We start from the raw sequence: 27,061 nt of genomic DNA on the forward strand, positions 1-27,061 counted from the left end.
CACTAAATGAATAGATTTGACCAGATTATTGGATATAATCAATGAAAATCATGGTGTTATAGTGTCAATTATATGGGCCATACAGTGACATTTTTGTGCATAACTGAATCATTTAACATCAGTGACAATTTATCAATTGTCACTATCATACATCCTTTTGTTATATTTTTTATGATGAACAATAAATTGTAACTAAATGTGTATCAGTGTGAGGTCTATAGTTGCGAGCCAAGTGTCAATGTGCTTTGTCACTGTAGATGATATAGTGACAAATAATGGGCCTACAATGGCAAAAATTTAATGTAAGTGTGCTGGTTTTTTTTTTTTTTTTTTTTTTTTTGGGTGGTGTGGACAAGAGGTTTTCCATAGACTATTCATCATATCAGTAAAAGCATTCTTATAAAATTGTTAACGGTAAGAACTTGAACCAGCAAACAAAGTTTAAATCCTCTCTAGCAAGCGAATGAACAGAACATTGCGTGACCATAGAGTCACACTCCTCAATCGTCAGCTTCAAACATTGAAAGAACAAATTTTCTACTTCGTCCATGTTACAATAGAAAAAACCAAAACAGATTACTGCAAAATAACGGAAGAAAAACAAAACCAAACTTGTACAAGACGAGGAAAAACCCTAACAGCTTAGAGAAAACCCTGAAAGCGTAGAGAGAAAAACCCCAACATAGGGTAGGGACTTTCTATTATTTAAAAGCGTTGTTGAAAATGTTTCAATTTTACCCTTACTTGTGGCATTGTTTATGTATATGGTTAAGGCGAACAAATTATAAAAATTTCTAATATGAAAGGAAATGAGTTTGAAAATGTAAATATTGAAAGTTAAAATTCCAAGACTTTTGTGGGAAGCACTTTAGTAGTTTTATAACTTCTGAATGCACCAATGTGGGGAGTGCTTCCTTAAGATAGCCACGAAGGGATTAGTTGAGGTGCACTTAAACTAGCTTCGACAAACCCTAACAGTTAATACGACCAAAAAAAACTTATTTGAAGATTGGTTAAAAAAAATTAAAAAAATGGTTTTAAGCTTAGTGTCTGCGAATATGATGCTTCTTCTTTCTATTACAGGGTATGAACAATGGAATATGTATAAAGGGAAAAGGACAAAAGGTCCTTTTTAGCTGTTAGTGTCAAAGGTAGTAAACAAATTTAGCAACTTTGGCAGTCTGCTTTTGGCGTTCCAAGAAACTGCCAAAGATGGGTAAAAGTCTTTGCATTGACACCTCTATTTGGTTACCACTTGCACACGGTCAACAGGGAAGACCCGGTAAAAGTATGATCTAGTTTAGTGGTTTTCTTGTTGTTTTCAGACATGGATCGGAATCTGTTTTCAAGCCACTAATAAAAAAAATCCCACAAATATTGGTTTTTTCTGGTTAGCTTGTTGACTTTGTTGCCGGCCTGGTAGTTGTCAAAATCACTGACTGATTCTCTATTTATCTGTCTCTGCATTTATGCATGTTTGCATGTGTTACGTTTGCTGCTTACTGGGCAATGGGGGTCTGGAGCTTCTCTTTGCTTCTTCTTTGTGCATTTCAGCTTGGTTTTGCACAACCAACCACTGACCCTAATGAAGGTTATCTAGAAAAGCTGCTACTGAGTTCGGATTTCTTTATTACTTTTCAGTAATTCAAACTAAGTTTTTTTGTTTTTAATATACAGTGGCTGCTCTGAAGAAGATAATTGATTATTGGAATTTGGGAAAGTACCTGAATATTAGCATTGACCCTTGCAACCAAAATGCAACATGGGCATCTGATACCGCAAATCCCCGAATTGCTTGTGATTGTGGGGAGAATACCTGCTATATTACACACTTGTCAGTTCATCATCGTCGTTAACATATGATCATTTTTTTAGCTGTTAGATGCTTCGTTGTGTTGAGAATTATTTCAATTTTACCTTGATTCACAGGAAAGTATATGCCTTAGACATCTATGGTGAATTACCCAAAGAACTGTTTGAGCTGAAGAAGATGAAAGACCTGTGAGAGATCAAAGCCTTGACCATAAGTTTTTTTGTTTTTTTCACTTTGCTGTAATTGACTTGGACAAGTTTATTCATGATGCAGAAATCTGGGCCAGAATGTATTAAGTGGGACAATCCCTGCTGAAATTGGACAGCTATCAGATATGGAATACCTGTAACTGCTCTAAGATCTTACTTGCTATTTTCAATATGTCAAGTAAATACACAGTTGTTTCTCTATTTCATTTATTCATAAATTTTGCATTAATATGACTTTTATTCTTTCGAGTGATTGAACAGTAGCCTAGGCATAAACAATCTGACAGGCCTGGTGCCACTGGAGCTTGGCAACTTAACCAAGTTGATTTCCCTGTATGCCCAACTTTGCATTGTTTCAAATGCTATTTTGTTCCTCTGGCTAATTTATCATTTCTGAAGGTTTTTCTTTACTTCTTTTAAGTTATGTAACTAACGGTAACTTTTTTTATGGTTTTTTATGTTACAGAAGTTTCAGCTCGAACAATTTCTTTGGACCATTACCGTTGGTGCTGGGAAAGTTAGCCTCCTTAGAGCAGTTGTAAGTTTCCTTAGCATTGCTAGTGTCAAAATGGAATGTTATAAGGATGAGACCCTTAATGCCATAGGACTTATAAACTGTTTATATGAACACATATAATGATGATTTGGCTAGTTTTTGTAACAACTTAATAGATTTTCAAGTTGAGTTGATGCAGTGTCAGCTGTTTCTCGCCTACTTTTGTCGAAGAAAGAAAAGATGACATGTTATAGTGATCCTCTCCTTTACCACTTTCAAGAATTTTTTTTCCTCCTAGCTTTACAAGCTGATCCTCACATATTTTCCTTCCAGGTACATTGATAGCAGTGGAGTTACTGGACCAATTCCACAAGAACTTGCAAACTTAAAACTCCTTCGAATTCTGTACTTAATATGACACTTTTTTATATATTGTTACGGTGTTTTCTGGAAATATGGAAGTAAGTTTAATAAAATATGCTATCTGTTAGTTGATTTCTTATTCAATCTTTTTATGTTTCAGCTGGGCATCTGACAATCTCTTTACTGGAGAATTACCAGAATTCCTTGGGACTCTTACGGAACTCATAGACCTGTATGTATAGTATATCCTGGAATTATCAAGATTTAAGTTTTCACTTGCTTTAGGTGTTCAAGATTTGTAACTTGAGCAGAGCTCATTATATTTCACAGACGACTCGAAGGAACTTCGCTTGAAGGCCCAATTCCAAGTAGTTTTGGTGCTCTAACCAAGCTTGAGACCCTGTAAGGCCTCCTGTTTTTGTGTATCTTATGAAATTCCTTATATATCATTTGTTGTTTCCGTAACATGTTATTTCTTGTACTTTTCAAGATTATGCATCTCTCATACTGTATCATTCCTCTAACCAAATTCTTAAGGTGGGTGGTTTAGATTGGGGATAGAGGATAAGCAATAGAGCTACTACCCTAACAATAACCAAGTCCTCTGCTATGTAGTATGAACATGCCCATCAACTGCTACAGAGTGAAAAAGAAGTGTAAATATGAGAGAGAGAGAGAGAGAGAGAGAGAGAGGAAGCACCAGAATCACCATTATCTGTGATTTGTAAATAATGTCTTAGTTTGAACTTTGAAGAGAAGAAGCACCAGAATCACCATTAACTGTGATTTCTAGATAATGTTTTAGTTTGAACTTTGAAGACAATCTTTCAATCTTACAGGAGTTCTTATTATTTGTATTTCAATTTATCTTATGAGTTTGCAATATTGCAGGTCATGTTGTAAGGTATTACTCATTGTAAAATTGTCAGGCAGTAGTTTTTCCTCAGCCGTGAGATGGAATTTCTGATTTCCTCATTTGCCTGTGTAGGAGACTTGGTGGTCTTAGCGAGGAAGATTCTTCACTTGATTTCTTGGAAAATCAAACAAGTCTGGCCATACTGTATGATACCATATATCTAAATCTAATTTTTCTTTCAAAATTTTGCAAATACGTACACTTCATATGAATTTTCTCAACTTGTTTTATAGGTCTTTGAGAAACTGCCGTTTGTCTGATGAAATTCCAGAAAGAATTGGCAGATTTGCTAAGTTGCAGCATCTGTAAGTAACCATTCCCTTCATTCTGTTTCTTCCCTTTGTGCTAACAAAACAACAATGTTATTCTCCACATATTTAAGTTGGTTTCTCTATTTTCCCAAATGAATTTACTACGGCAGGGACTTGAGCTTTAATAAGTTGACTGGTCAAATACCAAGTGCATTCCAAGAGTTAATGGTGCTACAGTATCTGTACGTAAATCAGTTTTGGTTCTTTTCATGTTAAATGTTTAATCATGCAGTTATTAGAATTAAAGTTTCTATTTGACTGGGTGGGTTATCAATTGCAATGTTCTCAATGCTAAATACGAAAGTAGTTGATAACAAGTTCACCTATCTTTTGTGATTTTGGCTTTCTCATGGGATGCTTAAACTAACATGTTTCAACCTCATTTATGATTTACTAGAAAGATAAACTCGAAAAATTCCAAATCAGATGGAATGGAAAAACTCATAATCTACGTGATGCAAATTGGATATTTCTTTGATAAGTAAATCAAGCTTAGAAGACAGCATCAACAACTTTATGTTTTGGAAAAACTTCATTTTTCTTTCAAAACAGATGCTTAATTTAATCACTTGCTACATTTGAAGAAATGATGAAGAAGAAAGAACTTATAACTTTTTTTAAAGAATTGGGATTCTATGCTGTTCATCTACAATTGCTTGTATATCATTAATTGCTAACATGGTTGACTGATCTTTAGTATTATTGTATCCAAGTGGTGAAGTCTATTTTACTTATCTCAGGTACCTCGGAAACAACAACTTGAATGGAGAGATACCTGCTAATATCATTACTCCAAAGCTCATTGCACTGTAAATGCCATCTTGAACTTTGGATTGCCCTTTTTTATTTTTTATAAATAATCTCAACAGAAACATGTTATATAACAAAAATCAAGCAAAGAGTAACATTGACAGCTCTACTCCAAACTTTTTGCAAATATCTGAACTGAGATTATTGCTACTCTATAAACATATGTGAAAGGTGGTGCTTGTTTTTCCACCATGAGATCTTATAGGCGCATAAGAGAAGTCAATATTAAAAATAAGAAAAGACTAGTGCAAAAATCAAATATTTGAAAGAATTTTTAGTTGCTTATGAAGCCTTGAGCTTGCCATTTCAATCATTCCAGCATAGATATCTGTTGAACATACAACAGAGCATATTAGTTTCTTAAAAAGCTGATTCACATGACTATGAGGATTGAGAATATATTCCAGATTATAATTTTATTGCTTAATCACAGAGATGTCTCCTTCAATCATATATCTGGAAACTTTCCTCCAAATTCTGTGAAAGCAGGATTTTCAATGTAAGTCTACTTCATGGTTTTCTCACTTTCCTGATACCATTAATTTAAAAACTAGAATAAAGTGACTAAATGTTACTTGAGATATGTTTTGACTTGGGTTTCAGTAATTTATCTTGTACCATTATTATTTTTCTTTAATTGACTACCTTTTTCCCTTCAGGAACGTTGTTGGAACATCCATCAGTGCAAACAGTTTACCAGACAGGTAAAATTAGAGTTATACTGATCAAGTGTATATATAAGTGTGTATATATATATATATATATTCATTAACAAATGATTCAGAAATGATATCCTTACAATCAAAACTTAAATGTTTGAACTTCAGAGTAAAATAAGTGACTAAGTTCCGACCGCTATTTTCAAAACCATCCATTTGAAGCTGAAAGGAAACAGTAGTTAAACCTCAGTATCAAAATTAGATTTCTCACTAAATGGTTTGGAACACTTTTAGGTTTTTGTTAAAGGTCTCTCTCTTTCTCTTCGTTTTTCTTTTCTTGTTATCTTATTGAATGGACTGCTCGCACAAATTTTTTTCTTGCCAAAAGAGGAGTCAATAATAGTGTAGCTCTGGGATACTAATGGCTATTTTGATTCACCAATTTGTCAAAACCAGAGAATGGTTATTAGTAGTTAGAATATTCCTACAGTTTTATCATGATATATCATGATATTGTGTTAATCATTCCTGTTATTTCAATGATCCCAGGAAGGCATTTGGATTGTTGAATTGCCTCCAAGGAGATATCAAGTGCACCAATCATGAATCAGCATGTAAGCGAAATCTCTTTCTTACCCTTCATCTTGATTTTGGCACCCCGTTTTTCCGTTGTCTCACTTGAATTTACTCAAGCCTTTTTTTACTTGGTACTGCTAATTTCACCATACAGACTTTCAGTACCATACAATCATCTAGTCCTTATAAATTATGCTTCATTCATGTCCTTCACAAATGACTTTGGAAAATGAGAATTTTTGAATATTGCAGAAAGCAAATGAACTGGAAATGCTTTGTATAAACTTGCAACCTAGCCAAAAACTAGAATGCTCAATTTTACCATTCTCGGTATTACTGCCAGACATTCAGTACTAAAACCATTAACCATTTTATAACAACTCAACAAACTTTGGGGAGTGAAATAAAAAAAGATTTCAAGTTTATTTGTAGCTTTGCAGATATTAGAGCCAATTAGCTGTAAAATTCCGAATTCATTTTTGTGAAAGTTATTGAAATATATTTTTGCTACGTAGTACTATAATAGAAAGGAGACCCTTATTGTAAATTTACCAGAAAAAGTTTTTGCTTTTACTTTGTAGCTTTATTTTCTGTGAAATGCGGAGGCAAAGAGCAGATAACTGCATCAAACATAAAATATGATGATGATTCTGAAATACTAGGAGCTGCTTCGTTGTATACCAACTCTAAATATCAGTGGGCTGTAAGCAACACTGGAAATTTTCTTTTTAATCCAAATGGACCTCAGTATACAGCAAGAACAGATTCTCAAATCACAGAAACACTGGACTCTGAGCTGTATAAAACAGCAAGAATTTCACCAGGCTCACTGAGATACTTTGGCTTTGATTTGAAGAATGGAAAATATGTCGTTAAACTTCACTTTGCTGAGATAACAATGGATGACACTCGATCTTGGAAAGGTCTTGGGAGGCGCATATTTGATGTTTACATTCAGGTAAGTCAGAAAGTTTTGTTAGCAATACAGAACTTGTAACATTGACAACGAATATTGCTGAACATGAAAAACATGATTGTCCTAGATTTTGGTCAAAACTTCTTAAAACATTTCAAACTCAATCAAAATTGTTGATTTGGCCAAAGTTTCCGCCTTATCAATAATTTATGAAACAAAAAATGTTATTTTCATTGAAGTCTCCAGTTTTAAAAAGCCAAAATGAATTGACAACCATTCATGATGGTAACAAATAGCAACACTCATGATATCATGGCATATTTCATTTTCCTAATAGATATGAGCCACGTATAATCTTCAAAAGAAACTTCTTTATGTTTATGCTACTCCATTATGTTTCTGTGTTCTACTTTATGAACTAACTGAACATACAAGAAAAGAAGTTCAAAGCACATAGTATTTGTCCTTTATGGGCTTTTACTTAACCTGTTATGCATCATTGCCTTTACTTTTTTACTTTTTTTTTCCTCCTTGGCCGGTCATTAAAAAATGAAAAGTGATGCTTAATTTGGCTTTAGGGAGAGAGAGTCCTACAAGATTTTAACATTCAAAAGGAAGCAGGTGGATCAAAAAGAGCCTTGATAAAAACATTTGAGGCTAACGTGACGAACACAATCATAGATATCCACTTCCTTTGGGCTGGTAAAGGCACTTGCTGTATTCCATTTCAAGGCACATACGGTCCTTTAGTATCCGCTATCAATGTTTACCAAGGTTCTTCTTCTTTCTTATTCCCACATATATCAAATATTTATGAAATTTCTATTTACATCACCAAAATCTCTCTTTTGGGCATGTTCAATGTTTCACATTGAACATCTAGGCATGTTCATTTTTTATATTGGGGTTCAATTTAAGAATATTCAATCAATAATTTTGGCCAAATATATATCTTCTATGAAATTTTTGTATTTCCTTTCATTACCATGTTAATTAAAATGTCTTATTTTGCAATACCTTACACTTTTTTTTTTTTTTTTGGGTTGGCAGTCTCTGGTGTTGGATATAGTTCTGGAAAGGAAAAGAAACATGTTGGGAAAATTGTGGGAATAGCACTTGGATGTGTAGCTGGTTTTGGGATAATCTTGTCAGTTTTCTATCTATGGTTTAGAAAGGAGCCAACTGGGCATTTGTTAGTGCACACTGACTCACCAAAGAAATGATAAATTTTCCCACATCAACTTGCCCTGTACTAGATTCTGTAAACAAAATCTTCTACTGGGGACTAAGGACAGCTTTTCTGTGGATATGGAAGTGCTCTTGTTTGGAAGAATAGGTTTTTTTTTTTAAAATAAAATAAGGAATGGTTTTCTGGCATTTTTCACTTTTTGTGTGTATATAATAATGAACCTAAGCTTCCCAACAAAAATATGATATATAATATGGGGTTTTCAGTCTGAGCTCTCTGGTTTGCAAACTCTTTTTTTTTTTTTTTTTTTTTTTTTTGCTGAAATGCAAACTCTTTTAATTTGGATTTTATATGGAAAATCTTGTTATGAAAAAGATTTTTGTTTTTGGTTTTTGTTGCTTTTGTTTTTCCCCATATTGGAAGAGCAAACAATTAACGTGGATTAAAAATTGTTAACGAATAGGAAAAAACAACTGGGAGCGATCACGGTGGGACTCGAACCCACAATCTCCCGCTCCGGAGGCGAGCGCCTTATCCATTAGGCCACGCGATCTAGTGGCGGCATAATTTGATGATTTTGTATTTGTCAAAATAATTCTTAACTTATAGAGTAGTGAAACTAAATTAAATTTAACAAACCAAAATAACAAAATATATATGCCGACACAGAAAGACATGTAGTTAGTTCATGGCCGATGAACAGCCCATTTGTTTTTCTTTTAAAAAAAAAAAAAAAAGGAAAAGCCAAATATATATTTAATTAAGATTTTTAGCATCAATGTCCCATATATTTTAAAGCTTTATTCAAATAATATCAAATTAGCACTGACAATTCCTCAAGTTTGCAAGTAGTACAGTATTAATACGACACTCTATATTATGATTTTTCAACTACTAAATTATATAACCAAAATAAAATTTTGATTCTAAATATACCTCTACTAAAGGAAGATGAAGCTCCTCATACACAATACACAAACATTCTAACCGCTAAAATGTCCCTATATAAAAATTTTAGATTAATATTATACTATTTACAAACTTCAAAGGCGCTAATGCTAATTCAATAATATAGGAAATAAAGTGTAAAATATTAAAATTGCAGAGAGTACTGATATCAAAATCTCGTTAATATTTGCATCTAATGAGGTACAAAAAATTATCCCCAAAAAAAAAAAAATAATAAATCAATCAATCAAGCTTCCTTCCTACACGGTGACTCTAACCTCAAGCAAATTGATTAAGTCATAATGCAAAACAATTAAGGAAATCAAACCAAGTTCAAGCTTGATTAGATAAGACGTGTTAAATTTTCTTCTTGTTTTGAACAATTCTCTTACTCCAGATTTATTTGGTTCTTCTCCTTAATGAAATCTTCTATCTTTTTTACAAAAATAATCTAACAATTGGCTAGTAAAATCATACTCAAATTTTCAAAAAAAAAAAAAAAAATCTTTTAATTAACTCACCTCATTTAGACTTTATATAAATTATTCTTTTTAATATATATTTCATTTTTTTCTTATACACTCTTGTATAAATTAAATTATCCTTGAGTCTTATTTTTCATTTATAATTCATAATTCTCCTTAAACTATTAAATTCATATAAATAAATGTTAATGCTGATTAATCCAACCAGATATATGTAGTAGGAGGATTGACAAATGAGGTAAGGTAATTCTCATGAAAATCAGCATTTTTAAACTTACCAAACTCGGTGAAAATCTCATAATTAACATATAATTCTATTATGTCCCATATGTATGTGTTACAATTTGAAGGCGTTTTTCAAAAGGTAAAATTTACAAGAGATGAGGGGAGTCAAGAATTGTTTATTTATTTAACAGTTATAAGACAATTAAAAAAAAAAAAATTATAAGGCTTTCAACATTATATCATAAATTGTTATAAAAGCAATATGTTAAAGACTCCTATCGTCATGTGACAATGTATAAGTCCAGTCCAAGTACAGCTTCACAAACTTTTGACTTTGGGAGTTTTAAGTCATTTCAATTCCATTTGCCAATCTAATTATTAGCTTCACGACTTTGACCTTAACAGGTTTTTAGTTATTTCCATCCTATTAAATATGAAGGGTATCACATTCACATGTCCTAAAAGTCTGTCTCACCGAAAAAATAAAAAAAAATAAAAAAAATGTTCTAAAAGTTTGTGATTATTTTTCTGTAACATTATGTTATAATTCATTTGATAGTTTTCCATGCCCGCCAGTTAAAAAAAAAAAAAATGCATTATCAATGATATAAAAATGAATTTATAAATAGTTAATATAAAAGGCATATCACTTTTATGTAATTTTTGTTATTTTGTATATTGAAATACAAAAATTTAAATCCGATAATTCAAAATTATTATGAAGAGGCATCGATTTTTATCCAGAGTGTTCAAAAAAGACTATAAAATATATAATTGAAATGACTTTTGAAAGAATTGGCCATTTTTAAACTTTATATAAAATCATACTATCCATGATGTATCTAGTGCATGGAAGAAAAATAATAATAAAGTAAAATATAAACTTAAAGGGGAGAAAAGTGAGTTGAACATGTACATTAATTGGGACTAAAAATATATACTAATTAATTGTTGCTAGTAGGGGCATGTGTTGATTTTAATTTGTCTGTAGTTTCATTTTACATGTATAATTATGATTCTTATAGAAAAAAAAAACTCGAGTATAAAGATTTAAATTCATAATTATTATCAAATAAAATATTAAGTTTTGTTATTAAATTATTTCTATATGACGAATATTTTTATCTACGCTATGAGAGCATGGGTTCAAATCATTAGGATACAAAAATTTGGGATAATTCATAATGTTTAAAAAAAAAAAGTTGTTCAGTATGGTAATATTCAATTATGATTTTGTGCCCTAATATTATGTACTTAATTTGTTTGTGGTTTCAATTAATATGCTTAATTATGATTTATGTATATATTGGAATTTGAAAAGTTCAACTTATAATTGAGTAGTAGCTTTGTCATTAGATTTTTATCCAAAATAATAATATTACAAATATTGAAATATAAATCAAATTTAATTATAAATATTATGTATTTAAGATATTATTAATTAACATATATATATATAATATAAACATAGATTAAAAAAACCTCTCAAATAAATAAATAAAATTAATTAATTAAATATTACTGCATTATTTAATACATAAATTTATTAAATATTTTCATAATTTTAATATTATTTTTTTAAATTTTAATTTTCAATAATAAATTAAAGTATATTATTGTTTGTGTTATTATTAAAATTATATGGTTCAATTATATGGTTCTAAGATTTTTATATTAAGATAATGAAAAAAAAAAAAAAAAGTAAACAAAATGATGAAAAATGGGAGATTTAAAGGTACACCGCAAGTACCAATCATACAGCCCCTTGAAATATGCAATCCATGGAAAAATAGTGTCATTGGTTTTGTTGGATTTGGTATTTCTCTCTTTACTCATGCCTTGGAGGGGACACCGACACATAGAAAAATAAAAAAATAATAAAAAAATGATAAAAATTACAGGTGGAATGAGTTTTTTTTGGTTGTTTTTTGGGTAAATATACAGGTGGAATGAGTTGTTATATTGTAACAACCAACTTGGAAGCATAATATTCAAACATCTACCACTCCCTCGTTTTTTCTCCTCATTTAAAATTTGTTTGATATATTATTATTTTGTTAAAAAAAAAAAAACGAAAAAAAATGATATAATTTTTTTTATAATCATTTCCATGATTTATCTGCATGAAAGAGCCATTTTTGGTTGTTTTGAGAGGACATTTCAGGAAATTTATTTTAATAAAATTGATGACCATAATTATATGGTATCCCACATGAACAAATCAGTTGTATTTTATGTGGCGTGAGCTGCCTTTTTTTTTTTTTTTTCCCTTAAAAAAGAAGTCACTATTAAAGATTTATATAATATCAAATAATCGGGTTAATTATTGGAATTTTGTGAAACTAATATATCTATTTGTGATAACATTTATTGAATTAAAGTTTTCTAGTAAATAAGATTGGTTACAAATATGAAACAACCTTTTAAAAAAAAAAAAAACATAGTAAATAAGTTATTAACTTATTAAGACATGACTTGAATACATTATATTTTTAACTGCGCATTAAGAGTATTATTTTTTTTGAGCTACAATTTCAACAATGATAGGCGAAGTTTCATGTTTGATCAAATATTTGCAATTATGTTAAATTAAAAAGGTGTATAAAATGATATTCCTTACTTATTCACCAGAAAAGAAAAGGATATTTTTTAAGAAAATATGTTTTCTATGATATAAAGCGATTAAAGATGGTTTCAAACAATTCAATTATCAAGTTAGGAATATTCTTAGTGACTAATGGTAGATTTTATTTTGAATAAATGAATCATAGATTTTTTTTTTAAAAAAATGCTTTATTTAAATTAAAAATTATTTATTATGAATATTGACATATATAAATATTTTTGATTTTATTTATCAACTTGTAAATTACTTTAAATTTAAAAATAAAATTGAGATTTAAATGATTATAGAGAAGTTCATTTTACTTTTTTAAAGTTTTAACTAAACAAATATACTTTATTTAGATATTTTTAAATTTTAATTTTTGAAATAATTTAAAAACCGATAATAAAAGTTTATATGAGAAAATCATCGAAAAATCTTAATATAAGATTGACTGTTAACATATATATATATATATATATATTACAAATAAACATCTCTTACACATATAAATTATTTATTTTTTTCACCAGCATTGTATAAAATTATTTATTTTATTGAACTTTTTAATATAAGAACTAAAATACACAACCTTAAAAGCACTCATATAGCCGATACTGTATATGATTAGCTATAATAATTCGGATAACATGCATGATTCCTCTTTTTGTTTATTTTTTCTTTTTCTTTTTTATTTTCCTCATTTAGGGGCTTATCTAATTTCATTAAATTTACTTACTAAATTAGGATTTTTATTACCATTAAGTTCCGTAAAAAATAAACAAATTATAATTGCTATCCTACAGCTGGTGTCTGGTGACTTTCAGAATCCAAGTAGACAAATTCCCTTGTTAATAAATTAATTATTAAGACCAACACCATGCATTTTTAAAATACATTTTATAAATAAATAAATTATCGAAAATCTCGCCCTCCAAATCAATTTGAAATAAAAAAAAATTAAAATACATTTTACGAAGGTAAAAAAAAAAAAAAAACCAGTGAGACGATTAAATTAACCTACCAGATGTAACTCCACGTGTCAATTAACACACACAGTACTTATTTTTTCATTTATTATAATGAGGGTTTATTTATTTTTATTTTTTTTTTGTCGGGGTTGGGGGGTGAATTGAGGAATTAAAATCGATTGGAAAAATGTCTCAATCACCGTGGACCGTACGCGTAGTATTGCTACTAAAATAAGCCACGCACACAGGTTAACAAAACCCCTCCCAAGCCAAACCCGACACTTGCGCCACTTCACAGCTCCTTTCCAACCACATCTTGTTTTTCGATCGACCGCTACGATCACTCCACGTATCCGGACTCCAACTCACTATTTAAATCTACCTTTTTCCTCCCCTCTCTCTCTGTTTTTCTCTATTCTCTCTCTCTTTCTCTCTCTCTCTCTTCCCCCAACTCTTCGCACTTCAGAGATAATTTAGAGCGAGAGACAAAAAAGGAAGAAAAAAGAGAAAAAAAAAAAAAAAAAGTAAAAACGAGAACTTCTCGGAGCTTTTACAGCAAAACGGCACCGTATCACTCTGTTCCGACAACATCATTTCCGATCTAAGTGGGGTAGTCAACCAGTGGTCATTCAGATCCGGCGTCGTTTCAATTCCAATCGGAGAGTTCTCGTCGCCGGAGATCTAGATCGCCGACGAAATTAACGGTAAATTGGAAGAAGAATGTAAATGGCTTTCCATTTATAGAAAACTAAAGCCTTTTTTCTCGAAGCACTTTTTTGTTAAAATTATTGATTTAGTGCTTAATTAATCACCAGCTTAAGCCGCTGAGCAGAACAAAAAAAAAAGAAATTACGGGAGCTAATTCTCAGTTCTGAGCTCGGAGATTTGGCCGGTGAAAGGACTCGGATCGGCGAAGAGAGAAGTGGGGAAAAAAGCTGGTGCGTTTTGTTTTTTGATTTTTTTGGGCATTTGAATCGAATCCATGGCGCCGAGCACGATTCGAAAGGCGATCGGGGCCGTAAAGGACCAAACGAGCATTGGAATCGCGAAGGTAGCGAGCAACATGGCACCGGACCTTGAGGTAGCGATCGTGAAAGCGACGAGCCACGACGACGATCCGGCGAGCGAGAAGTACATAAGGGAGATCTTGAACCTGACATCGTACTCGCGGGGCTACGTCCACGCGTGCGTGACGGCGGTGTCGAGGCGTCTGGGGAAGACGCGCGACTGGGTAGTGGCTCTCAAGGCGTTGATACTCATCCATAGGTTGCTCAACGAAGGAGACCCTGTGTTCCAGGAGGAGATCTTGTACGCCACCAGAAGAGGGACCAGGCTCCTCAACATGTCCGATTTTAGGGACGAAGCCCATTCCAGCTCTTGGGATCACTCCGCTTTCGTACGGACCTACGCCATGTATTTGGATCAGCGACTGGAAATGATGCTTTTTGATAGGAAAGGTGGAGCTACTTCTGGTGCTGGTGCTGGTGCTGGTGCTGGTGCTGGTGCTGGTAGAGGTGGTGGTAGTTATGGTGGTAGTTATGGTGGTGGTTATGGGGATGACAGGCTTGGCCCAAGAGATGGGGGTTCGAATTTCAGATCGCCGCCGCCGAGGCCGTACGAGTACGACGGCGATTTTAGAGGCGGCGAGGGAGGTGGTTATGGAAACTATGGGATGAGGAGGTCGAGGTCTTATGGGGATATGAGCGAGTCGGTTGGGAGGGAAGGCAGAGAAGGGAGAGAGGAGAGGAGGGTTGTGACCCCGCTGAGAGAAATGAAGCCGGAGAGAATTTTCGGCAAGATGGGTCATTTGCAGAGGCTTTTGGATAGGTTCCTGTCGTGTCGACCAACCGGCTTGGCCAAGACCAGTAGGATGATTCTGATTGCTTTGTACCCAGTTGTCAGGGAGAGCTTTCAGTTGTACGCCGACATTTGCGAGGCTTTGGCCATTTTGCTCGATAGATTCTTCGATATGGAATACCCAGATTGTGTTAAGGCCTTTGATGCCTATGCCAGTGCTGCAAAGCAGATCGATGAGCTTATTGCCTTCTACAATTGGTGCAAGGATACAGGGGTAGCAAGGTCATCCGAATATCCGGAGGTTCAGAGAATTACGGGTAAGCTATTGGAGACCTTGGAAGAGTTTGTGAGGGACAGAGCCAAGAGATCAAAGAGTCCGGAGAGGATTGAGGCGCCTCCTCCGGCGGTGGTTCAAGAGGAAGAGCCAGTTCAGGATATGAACGAGATAAAGGCCCTGCCTCCACCGGAGAATTATACTCCTCCACCACCACCCGAGCCAGAGCCCAAACCTAAGCAAGAAGTCACGCCTGACTTGGTGGATTTGAGAGAGGATACGGTCTCGGCCGACGATCAGGGGAACAGGTTTGCCCTGGCTTTATTTGCTGGTCCACCGGCTAACGGCGCAAATGGGTCATGGGAGGCATTCCCATCTAATGGCCAGCCAGAAGTGACCTCTGCCTGGCAGACTCCAGCTGCTGAACCTGGCAAGGCCGATTGGGAACTAGCATTGGTAGAGACTGCGAGCAATTTGGCAAAGCAGAAAGCAAGTATGGGTGGTGGGCTTGATCCCTTGTTGTTGAATGGCATGTATGATCAAGGCATGGTGAGGCAGCATGTGAGCACTGCTCAATTGAGCGGCGGAAGTGCTAGTAGTGTTGCATTGCCTGGGTTAGGAAAGAGCACGACGCCAGTGTTGGCTCTTCCGGCACCGGATGGATCAGTCCAGACAGTGAATCAAGACCCTTTCGCCGCCTCATTGAGCGTTCCACCGCCTTCGTATGTTCAAATGGCTGATATGGAAAAGAAACAGACTTTACTCGTACATGAGCAGCAGATTTGGCAGCAGTATGGAAAGGATGGAATGCAAGGCCAAGCTAGTTTGGCCAAACTTAGTGGCAATGGTTACTTTGGTCCGAGCCCTATGCCAGTGATGCCATATGGAATGCCTCCCGTCAACGGAATGGGGCCGCCGGCCGGGTACTACTACCCTCAATACTGATTTTTCCGCATCTATAGACGACTTTTGTTTTGTTCATTCTGTATGTTGTTTTTTTTTTTTTTCCATTTTTCTAGTGTTTTCTGTTTTCTTAAAAAGGATATGAACTTTTTTCCTGCAATTTGGGCGCATTGCATGTAAAAATTGATATGGGAAATTGGGGACTGCGATGGAAAGAGTCAAAATGTTGGAGATTTGTGATGGTGGGAGATGCATAATTGTTTTTGTTATGTCTCTTGTGATCTGTAATATTAGAATTTCCTCCGCATCTTTTTCTGTTTTTTTTTTTTTTTTTTTTGGCCCCCTTTAAGTCTCATAATTCTTGTTCTTAGAAACATATTATTCTGACTTGAATTTTTTAATTTCATTGCTATTGTGTCACTCTGCTTAATCAAACTATTGATTTACTCCTTTCTACGTAACAAGTTTACTTCGTTTGTTATTAGTTTTGCGCTTCTTCTACTTGTTTTCTGTGATTCTCAGTTATTGGTTTCCTTTACTAGATTATAAGACTTTTAACTCGTTTGGGAGTGTTTTAAGTAATATTGCCAACTACATCTTAGAAAACTAAGTCAATTTGCTTGCTCAGCTTAGTAAAGATATGGCTAAGGCTAAAATATTTCAACTAGAAAATTTTGAAATTAATTTAGATCTTATTCGGTTACGATGCTCTTAGTTTTTACCATTTGGGTTTATATGTACAACTGGATTGTATCTAGGCTTGGACGTATATCATTTGACTTTTCCCCAAAAAACAAAGAAAAAAATCATTTCAAGAATGAAATCTGGACAATATAAGGTAGAATAAAAGACCCGTAAATTGACCTCTTAATTTCCTGCATTAGAACCAAAAGAGTCCTCTCATGGGTAAACACCGGATTCAAAAAACCTTAGAAAAATATAAACTAGGGGAAAAGGACAGAAAACCATAAGATGTGTATGGAATAGATAGTGGGCTCATTTGTGGAATAAATGTATAATCTGCGGCAAAAACAATAGGTAAAATAGTCCAAAGCAGCTAAGCTTGAAAGAAAATATGTGAAAATGATTGAAAACGACCCCTTTTGTCTTTTTCGTTTTAATCTTTCTCGTTTAATTTTTTATTTTTCTAATTTAAAATAGAACTTTTTTATTTTTATTTTTTTGGGTGAATAATAAATAAAACCCAACTTAGACGATCAAATCTTTGCATGGCATTTTATTTAATTCCCACTTAGCAGCTTGAAGTGGACAATTCTTTTCTTTTCCAACAAAGACTGGATTCCATATTGTTGGTCGCATTATTAAATATATATATTTACCTTTTCTTGTAATTTGCTACTATTTGTATTTATTATGCTTCCCACAAGTTCTGCTAATTCTGTGCATCCATGTTTGGAGGAGGAAGGAAATTTCATTCCAATAGTATAAATTTCATGAATAATTTATATTGACCATTCTTTTCTTATGATGAAGGTAGGCCTTTATTCGAGTGATTATCCCTTTTTTTTTTTTTTTTTTTTGTTTCAGTGGCGCTGGTTTCTTTGGCAGCATCCCATGCGACAAATGGTTTAAAAGCTTTGAGAGTACATTTAAAATTTGTGGGTCTATAAAATATTTCTTATGTTGGGTTATTAATGGCCTATTTGTATTGCTAATATGGTACAATGATTGCAGGTTTTTTCATGAGATGTGGTTGTAATTAGCATCCAATTGCATGGTCACCAAAATAATATTACTTCAAAACATTAATAATTAAAAATAAAAAATAAAAAACAGAAAGATAAAAGAAAATAGAAGAATCCAAAAGAAAAGAATATTATTTTCTTTTTTTAGACGGTGGTGGGTCAGTGCAAAACAACTGTATAATATTGAATCCACAGGTTCTTTCCAACTTTAATGGGGAAAACCATGACCCACCGTTAGCTATCCTTTTCATCTGCATCACTCACTGCCCAGGGATGGAAAATACTGCCTTGTGATTTCTTGATATTCCTGCTTTGCTTTGCTTTCTTTGTTCTCTTTTGTTGTTGTTTTGATGCTTACCACTCGCCCCAGCTTTTTAGTTGAATTGACATTTGGAACCGAAGCTTCTGGGTTTAATACTCTATATGCATCTTGGGAACCTTGTCGGCTGTGATGGCAAAAGAACATATATGTTATTCACCCAAAAAGAAAAAAAAAAAAAAATGAACATATATGTTATAACTGAAATAGAAAAAGGGAAAAAAAAAATTTTTCTGGTTAATTTAATAGATGATTTTGATATTGTGTTGAGGAATTCCAACTTTTATTAAAAGAAACAGTGTTTAGGCCACTAAATTGTCTCATATGAAGGAAATTATCTAAATTTGAAAGGTGGGATATTTTTGTTATTCAAAGTTAGTACCAATTTTTGGTCCCCAACCAAAAAAAAAAAAAAAAGTTAGTACTAATATGAATTGTATTGTATAATTTAATTTGATTAGAAGAAAGTTTTTAGTTGAACAAATTAATAATGTGGAAAGTCCAAATCCCAACGCTATGAAAGTATAACAGTTCACCTAAAATAGTTGTCTAATATTGAAAGGTCAACTAGAGCTTTTTTGTGTGTGGCATGGGGAGGCAGCTAATATGTCCTACTCTTTTTGAAACTCCTCTTCAACGCCAACCAATTTTATTCCCCAAAAAAAAAAAAAAAAAAAAAAGTACAAATTTCATTTTTTCTATCGAAGATTTCTTGTTTTTTCTGATTTTGTTTTTTCTTTTTCTTCGCACCAAGGGTCATGCAATTTCAATATATTTGCGCTATATCCTTTGGAGTATCAAATTAGTAATTAGCATTGGTACACCTTGAAAATTGTAAATCATGTACCATAGCAATGCACTTGAGGATATTCCTATTCCTGAATAGGGGTATTAAACGAAATGAAAATTTTATTTTGGATAATATAATTGAGCAGTTAAAAAAATCACGATGTGATGTGAAAGAGGGAGATTAAGGCGGGATGTTGAAGCTATATGGAGCATTGGTGCCGATTTTTAATTTTCATTTCTGATAAATTGGAGATAAAATTTTAAAACAAATGTGGGTTATCACAATTGGCATCACACAATAAAATGAAAAATAGAAAATTATACTATTTGTTTAAAAAGTAGGGAAAAAAAAAGTATTTTATTTTATATATTTTATTTTCAAAAAAAAATATAAGAATATATTTATTTATTTATTTTTATTACTATTAGAGTTACCAAACTTCATCAATTATGTTACATTATTTACCATAAGAAATACTTCCAGTTTATAATTTTATATAAATGATAAGGATTTCTAACTTTTTGGTTTTCAGTCTTCTCTAAATGATATGGCCACGATTAGGAGTTACTAATTTATCATATAATCTTTAAATTTTTATCATAATATTGAAGTTACATCTTCTATGTCAATTTTTAAAAAACTTTGTGGAGCCAAATTTTAAATTTTTAAATTTAATTGCAATTTAGTATTTTCGATTTATAAAATTTTACAATTTAAATATTTAACTTTTTAAAAATAATAATTTAGATTTTTAATTTTTTTTCAATTTATTGCATACCGATCCAATTCCTGATTTAGTTAAATAAATTTGCAACAATTCTGTCCAAAAATTTGAAACAAAATTTGTGAAAAAATATATTAGAGTGCTGATCAATGAGAAGAAAATAAACATCTCGATGAAATTTTTACCAATTTGTTTTGTTTGGCTAAATTAAAGATTAAACCAATTTGTAATAAATTTAAAAATTAAAAATTTAAATTGTTAATTTTAAAAATTAAAAATTTAAATTATAAAATTTAGAAAGTCTAACTATATAAATTTTGTAATTAATTCAAATTCCCAATATCTGTCCTAATTTTAACATGGTGAAAGCTGAAACATGAGGAGCCAAGCTTAAGATTGGGCATCAGAAATTTTTTTTTTCTTTTTCTTTCCCTTGATATGTCTGATGCTAAAAGTTATACATATCACTAAACCTTGTGCAAAGCCACCCGAACGTCCTTTTCTTATATGTTGTTCAGTGCGTACGCCGCAGAGAAACGGTGTCGTTTTACTTCATGAAAAGTTACTCTTCATAATTGTTTAAATAGGTTTTCAAAGCCCATTTTTAAGCTAGTGATTTTTTCTTTTTTTCTTTGTTATTGAGGTGGGCATATTGCAAATTATTATATTTTTAAATAAAAAACCTTCCAAGTAAAAAAAAAAAATTAAAAACTAATTCTGTTCATACTATAAAAATTGTGATTTTATTAATATTTTTTATATTTTAAAAATATTCATTAATAACAGTTCAGAAATATCTTTAAATACTTCAAAAAAAATAAATAAAAAATCAAAATTGTCATCCATTACCTTCTATATTAAAGTTGTTGATGTTTGGTCAGAGTTTTGGCTAAAAGCCACACCGAACCGACTTGGTCAGTGATCTAATATACTTTGTATATTTTTTGAAGAGTAAAATATATAGAATAAGATTCATTTTTATTTTTTATACTTTTTAAACAAATTCTAGAATTTTCACAGCTTAATCAACTCCCGAAAGTAGAAAAACACCCACCCTTGGCAATCCAAAATCAAATCAAGAAGGGAAAAATAAAATTTGTGGTTGGCATTGAGGAGTTTCAAAAGAGAATCACATATGAGCTGCCTCCCATGGGACCTGTAGAAAGCTCTAGCTTTCATCTTTTTTTAATATTCCAACACAACTTCAATCACAAATCTAGATTCAGAAGAAACAAAATAAAAATAAATAAATAAATAATAACAGAACATATAGATATAATATCAGATTTATGAGTGGCTTGCTCAAAAAAATTGAGAGAGAGAATTGATGATGCGTCTATGGTGATTGGAGATTGCCAACCATTATGAATGCAGTATTTGCTAAGGAAGCTTGAATACAGAGAGAATTGAGGAAGTGCTTATGGTGATTGCTTGGTGTGTATATATATATATATATATATATATTTTTTTTTTCGTTGAAAATTGCTTGGCCTTTGACATTTGTAAATTTAGAGTTTTTTTTTGAGGAACAATTAAAGATGTTGAATATTTAAGTTTGTTTTATTTTTATTAAAGGTAAAATATATATTTTAATATATGGATGTGTGTAAAACGTAAAATAATTTACAATTTTTGTAGTATGAATAAACCATCCAAAATTAAAATTTTATCAACATACCAATTAAGAAAATCCTATAATACCCTTACATAATAAAAAAATAATTTTATTTTTGTTTTAGTTTTTAGATTTAGAAAAAGAAGAAGAAACAATTTAAATCTAGGATCGATTGATCAAAAAAATAATAGCCAAGTTGTTGTACAAGGACAATATTTGGTCATCATTAGTTTGACCATCGTGCTTTAAAAGCCTTCTGAGTTGAAGGCACATTCTTGGATCATCTTTGTTGCCGTTTGTTAACGTTTTTACTTTGTCTATTTTGTTTTTATTTTTTATTAAATTATGTGTAGTTGTTTACTTTAATTGTTTGGTATTGATAATTAACGATAATTAAAGTTTGTTAAACTTAGTTACATTAATTAGCTACAAATATGAAAGAAAATTTATAATTATTTGAGATGTTTAATTATTTTTAATTATTATTAGTAACCAATTGAAATAAACAAATTACACTCCTCAATGTAGTAGAAAAAATAAAAACGGAATAGTTTATAAAAAGGCATGACTGGATAAATTTTGCATAGCTTTCTATAGTAATAAATATTATTTATTTATTATTATTGATGACTATTACCAATAAAATTGATAGATAAATTGAATATTAATATTTGATTTTATATAAATATCTAATAATTTTAAAAATTAAAAAGTTTAACTCTAAAAAAATAAACTTGTAGAATATCAGTCAATCAATAGGTTCTTCCCTTGATGATGACTACGAGACTGTGACAAATATTACTTGTTATTTATTATTTTATAAAAATCTATCGTGGGGTGTCGTTTTTTTATTATACATGTAAATCACTGTCAAAATTCCTAAATCAAATACTGGGCCCTGAATACAAATTGTGTATGAGAGCTAAGGCCCACTTGATCAATTCCAAATTGGGCAGCACCGCCCATTTCGATCACACTAAGAGATTGCAGCAGCCAACGTAGAAAGGGGAATAGCATGTTTAAAGTGTTGGTTGAGTAGGAAAATTGAGTAGTTCTTACACCCAGATGAAATTACTAAAAGATCCCAAATCTTAACCCTTCTCGACCGCCACCACGTGCCACCCATTAGACTCGGATCAAGGAGATCTACTTATTCATTATGGTTTAACTGCAACATCTAATGACAAGGTGATGGCTACAAGAGAATGGTTGAGGTTTGGGCATTTAGTAATTTGGTATGAATAGGGATGGTGAAGTCCAAATCAAATAGATATATATATATATATATATATATTAATTTTTTGATTAAAAGAATGTACAAACGAAATTGCAAATAGAACCTCTCACGGAGATTGCAAATGGTGGCCAAAATGCAGGAAAAGAAAAAGGTACAAAAGAGAAAATTGCTATTTAATATTTCCACTATCTTCTTGTTATCCACTTATGGAAAGCCACGTAATAACTGCCATTAATATTTCCTATTTGTAGGGACTCACATAAAGAAAGCAAAAGAGAAAATTGCTATTTAACGTGAAGTGTATAATTGAATGGGGATATGGATGGCCTTTTTCTTTTTTCTTTCTTTTTTTTTTTTTTTTTTTGGTTGGCAATTATATGGATGGCTTCTATGGTGTTTTATTTTATGTTGTTCTCAAAAGTGGAGAATTGGAATTGGAAATAGTGACATTTTTGTCACCGCACATTTTTCTTACCGATCCTTTTAACATTTCTTTGTTGTCTTAAAAATATCCCAGAGCACGAAAAGGTAAAAGTATAAATCTATCACATCTTTTAGCCAAATACTAATACTAATACTAACACTAATAATAATAATAATAATAATAATAATAATAAATCTATGATATGTGAAGAATCAAAATCTTAGGAAAGTTTCTCTTACTTCTTGGTCAACTAGCTAAACCATGATTCAAGGGTGCTTTAGTTTAGTTTTTATTTTATTATTATTTTTTTCTTTGGGGTAAAAGAACCATGATTTATGGGCTTCATTCTCAATTTCCATGAAGATAAATCTTTTAAGCTTATTATTCGTTTAAGAGTCTTTTATTAACTTTTGTTTGGTAGTTAAAGTCACGGGTCACAACATATAGCTAGAAACAGAAGTCTTTATTCTGTTAAGAGTTTGTTTCAGAGGTTTGTTTTTTTTTTTTTTTTTTTTTTTTTTTTTCTCATTCTTGACGAGGTTTATTCTTCACTTTGCCTGATTCTTCTCTATTTGGTTTCAAATTAGTGTTTTCGCTCGAAGTTCACCTATGACATACGTTATTTTGGGTCAAAGTTACCAATTTACCTTTGGTTGGAAATGACCATAAAGGTTGGAAAATTAATTGGACAATGTTTTGGTTAAATTACTTCAGTGGATTCTGATGAAGATTGGTTGTGTGTTAGTAAATTTCTATGGGTAAAGGCATTGATTGATGTTTCGAAACTTTTTCGGAAATGCATGAAATTTGGAAGGTGGAGGAGAGTTCTGGATTAATTTCTCTTTAAGAGAGATTTCTAGATTTTTGTTCTATTTGTGAAAGTTTGGGACACATTCAAAAAAATTGTGATGAGGATGATGACAAACAGAATTTGCAGTATGGAACTTGGTTAAGAGTTGGAATTTGATTAAAAATTCTAATTATGCGATTCAACAACCAAATTGAGTTCTAGTGTGGGGGCTAATAATTTTGGGAAGAAAGTGAATAATCTGGATACTAATAATTTGAAGTGACATGTAAAATTTTTGTAAGACTGCCCCTTTCTTCATTCTTCTTTCGTATAAACATGGGTAATTTATTTAGAAACACAGATATAAAACAAGTAATCATAAACTTCTAATATAAATTGTGTGGTTCTCCAACGATTCTACTATCAGGAGCACATATTTATATTGTATTAATTTTTCAGACTTGCTATTGTTCTTTTCTTTTAAATATCTAAGTAGTTGTTTTCTTGGCTGTATTTTAATTTTTTAAGGCAATATATATATATATATATATATATATATAGAGACCGGCTATAATAAGGACCGACCGTATGCTATATATCAGGACCAAAAACATGCTGAAATTGAGAACCCTTGGATTTGCTCATCTGTCATGAACAGGCTAGATTAAAACCTCCTCACGTGTGGATTTTTGCCCAAAGCTTCCCTTCCCATTCGCTGGTTTCTCTTTCCTTCTCCTCTTCTCTTGCCCACACTTTCCTTCCCTTCCAGCCGTTAGATGGTAAAAAAATATAAAAATTGGAAACTCCTTAATTTTCTTTATCTGCAACTTATTAATCCATAACAATCTTTCCATCTCCTTTCCTCTTCACCTTCAACCTAAAACCTTAAAACCAAATTTATATCCAAGCACAAGCCATAAAATAAAATCTGTATCCAAATAGAAGTTCTAGTCCAAAAAATCTTGATTTCTTCTTCTTCTTCTTTTTATTTTTATTTTTTATTTTTTATAAAGTAATCTGAGTATCTATATATATTTTGCTTTCTTTGGATGGGTAAGAGAATAGAGTGCGAGAGGTAAAGAGAGAGAGAGAGAGGAGATCTAGGCAGATTTCTTTGGATGGGTAAGAGAATAGAGTGCGAGAGGTAAAAAGAGAGAGACAGAGACAGAGAGAGAGAGGAGATCAGATTTGAACTTGTGAGTATGTGGAAAGAAGAAGAAAAGTCACGGATATGTGAGAAGAAAGAAGAAGAAAGAAAAAGAGGAGACAAATCCACACGTGAGGGAGCTTTAATCTGGTCTGTTCGTGACAGATGAGCAAATCTAAAGGCTTCCAATTTCAGTATGTTTTTGGTCCTGATATATTGTATATGGCCGGTCCTTATTGTAGCCGATCTCTATATATACATATCTTTATGAGTAGATATAAAAGATGGGAAAATAGAACCTTTAAAGAGAGATAGAGAAGCACATCAAAACTTTATTTATTGTTTATGGAGAACAGCAAAATTAAGCAAATAAAATGGTAAATGGCACAGCTATGGAGAAGGTGAGTTTTTTATTTTATTTTTTTCATTTTTGATTTCTTATTTCTTTTAATAAGAGAAAAATTTCTTAAAAGCTATTAATTGTGGTCCTTTACATTAGGCTAGTTACATGTAAAGAAAATATATATTTTCCCTTTTTAGGCCGTGGTTATTGATATATAATATAGAATAAACAACCGATATAAAAATTAATAAATATAAAAATTTATATGTATTTTTAGGTAAATTATAAAAAAGTATATATATATATATATTATGATAAATAATTGAACGTAATAAAAAGAAACTGTTTCTGTCTAACACCTTGTTTGGTGTAACTTCTAAAAAACTGATCTTTGTTTTTAAAGTTTAAATGTTGCTTTTAACAGTGTTTAAATAATTTTCTTTAATATACTCCAGGCCTCTAAAAGCATTTTTAATCCAAACTAGTTAAGGCAGTGGCACTGTGAACCCATTTAGGGCCCAAAAGGGGCATATCTATTTTTTTTTCTTTTTTTATTATTATTTCTTTAAATTTTCTTTACAAATTTTACTAATTTAGCCTGTTTAGCACATTTGTGCCCCCACGTTCTCGACACTTGTGCTTTTTTGGATATTTTTCCCACACCTTATCAGATAGTGCTTAAGATTTTTTAAATTATTATTATTATTCTTGTGTTTTAGTAATTTGTTTCATTACTATTAATTTTTGGATTTTTTTATTTTTCTTATTTATCTACTTTTTATTTTTCCCATCTCCATTATCTAAAATTTTACTATACTTTTAGATATTATACTTCTACTAGTTATTAGAAATTTTTTAGTTATATCATGCTTATTTAATTACTAATTAATAGAATATTAATTTATTATTAAACTATAAATATTATTTTTGAACAATATAATATTTATTTAATTAGCCAATTTTTACTTGTCGTATTTACATATACATTTATGTAAACCTTTGTTTTAATAAAAAATTTCCTTTCTTATATTTTTTTCATTTTTAATTTATTTTTGTGATTAATTTGAAATATTTAAAATATATGTTAAATTTGGAATAACTCTGAAAAGATACTTATAAATAAAACATTCATTTCATAATCATTAAATGATCATGTGCAAACATATATTTTCATGCATTATGTATCATTGACACGGTATAACCATTATTTTGACTTTATTCAAATATTGGAGGGTGCATAATCAAAATAAATTTTCCTTTTCTTTCATAATACTTATTTCATTCTGAAAAGCAATAAAGGAGATTAAACAAATTCAAATCCTCCAATATTGGTTTCATTTGAATACATTGAAAGTTTGTGACTTTGTATATTCTAAGCTGACATCTCAAAAGTGAAAATGGTGGTCTCATTTTAAAATCATATTTGGTGATGTTGAAAATGGAAATTCAAACTGATTTTAAAATCTTAAGTTATTAGAAGTTTGTAACTTCGCCATTTGC

General features: G+C 31.5%; 2 protein-coding genes and 1 non-coding gene across 5 annotated transcripts; 2 read left to right on the top strand and 1 right to left on the bottom strand.

The window, feature by feature from the left end:
* Positions 1-692: 692 nt before the first annotated feature.
* On the top strand, positions 693-8,526 carry LOC107421178 (probable LRR receptor-like serine/threonine-protein kinase At1g56130). 2 transcript variants are annotated; one of them, XM_016030359.4, is made up of 19 exons: positions 696-1,591; positions 1,678-1,834; positions 1,930-2,001; positions 2,087-2,158; positions 2,284-2,355; positions 2,489-2,560; positions 2,852-2,923; positions 3,042-3,113; positions 3,212-3,283; positions 3,870-3,941; positions 4,031-4,102; positions 4,219-4,290; positions 4,849-4,917; positions 5,352-5,417; positions 5,578-5,622; positions 6,127-6,191; positions 6,735-7,111; positions 7,648-7,843; positions 8,120-8,526. In XM_016030359.4, exons 1-19 carry the CDS (start codon positions 1,474-1,476, stop codon positions 8,290-8,292), a joined length of 1,986 nt encoding a protein of 661 aa, XP_015885845.3. In that variant the 5' UTR covers positions 696-1,473; the 3' UTR covers positions 8,293-8,526. The 2 variants fall into 2 exon arrangements, with proteins under 2 accessions (XP_060672965.1, XP_015885845.3); XM_060816982.1 differs by lacking the exon at positions 4,219-4,290 and having other exon boundaries at positions 693-1,591.
* A 212-nt stretch (positions 8,527-8,738) lies between these two features.
* Positions 8,739-8,811, bottom strand: TRNAR-CCG (transfer RNA arginine (anticodon CCG)). The gene has a single exon. It is a non-coding gene; the product is annotated as a tRNA-Arg (tRNA).
* Positions 8,812-13,918: 5,107 nt separating this feature from the next.
* Positions 13,919-16,773, top strand: LOC107421184 (putative clathrin assembly protein At2g25430). Of its 2 annotated transcripts, XM_060817232.1 has the most exons (3): positions 13,919-14,196; positions 14,308-14,976; positions 15,007-16,773. In XM_060817232.1, the coding sequence occupies exons 2-3, from the start codon at positions 14,475-14,477 to the stop codon at positions 16,506-16,508; spliced, it is 2,004 nt and encodes a 667-aa protein (XP_060673215.1). In that variant the 5' UTR covers positions 13,919-14,196; positions 14,308-14,474; the 3' UTR covers positions 16,509-16,773. The 2 variants fall into 2 exon arrangements, with proteins under 2 accessions (XP_060673215.1, XP_015885854.3); XM_016030368.4 differs by having other exon boundaries at positions 14,308-16,773.
* Positions 16,774-27,061: the final 10,288 nt, after the last annotated feature.

Source organism: Ziziphus jujuba, chromosome 5 (genome assembly GCF_031755915.1).
Source record: "Ziziphus jujuba cultivar Dongzao chromosome 5, ASM3175591v1".
Classification (NCBI taxonomy): domain Eukaryota; kingdom Viridiplantae; phylum Streptophyta; class Magnoliopsida; order Rosales; family Rhamnaceae; genus Ziziphus; species Ziziphus jujuba.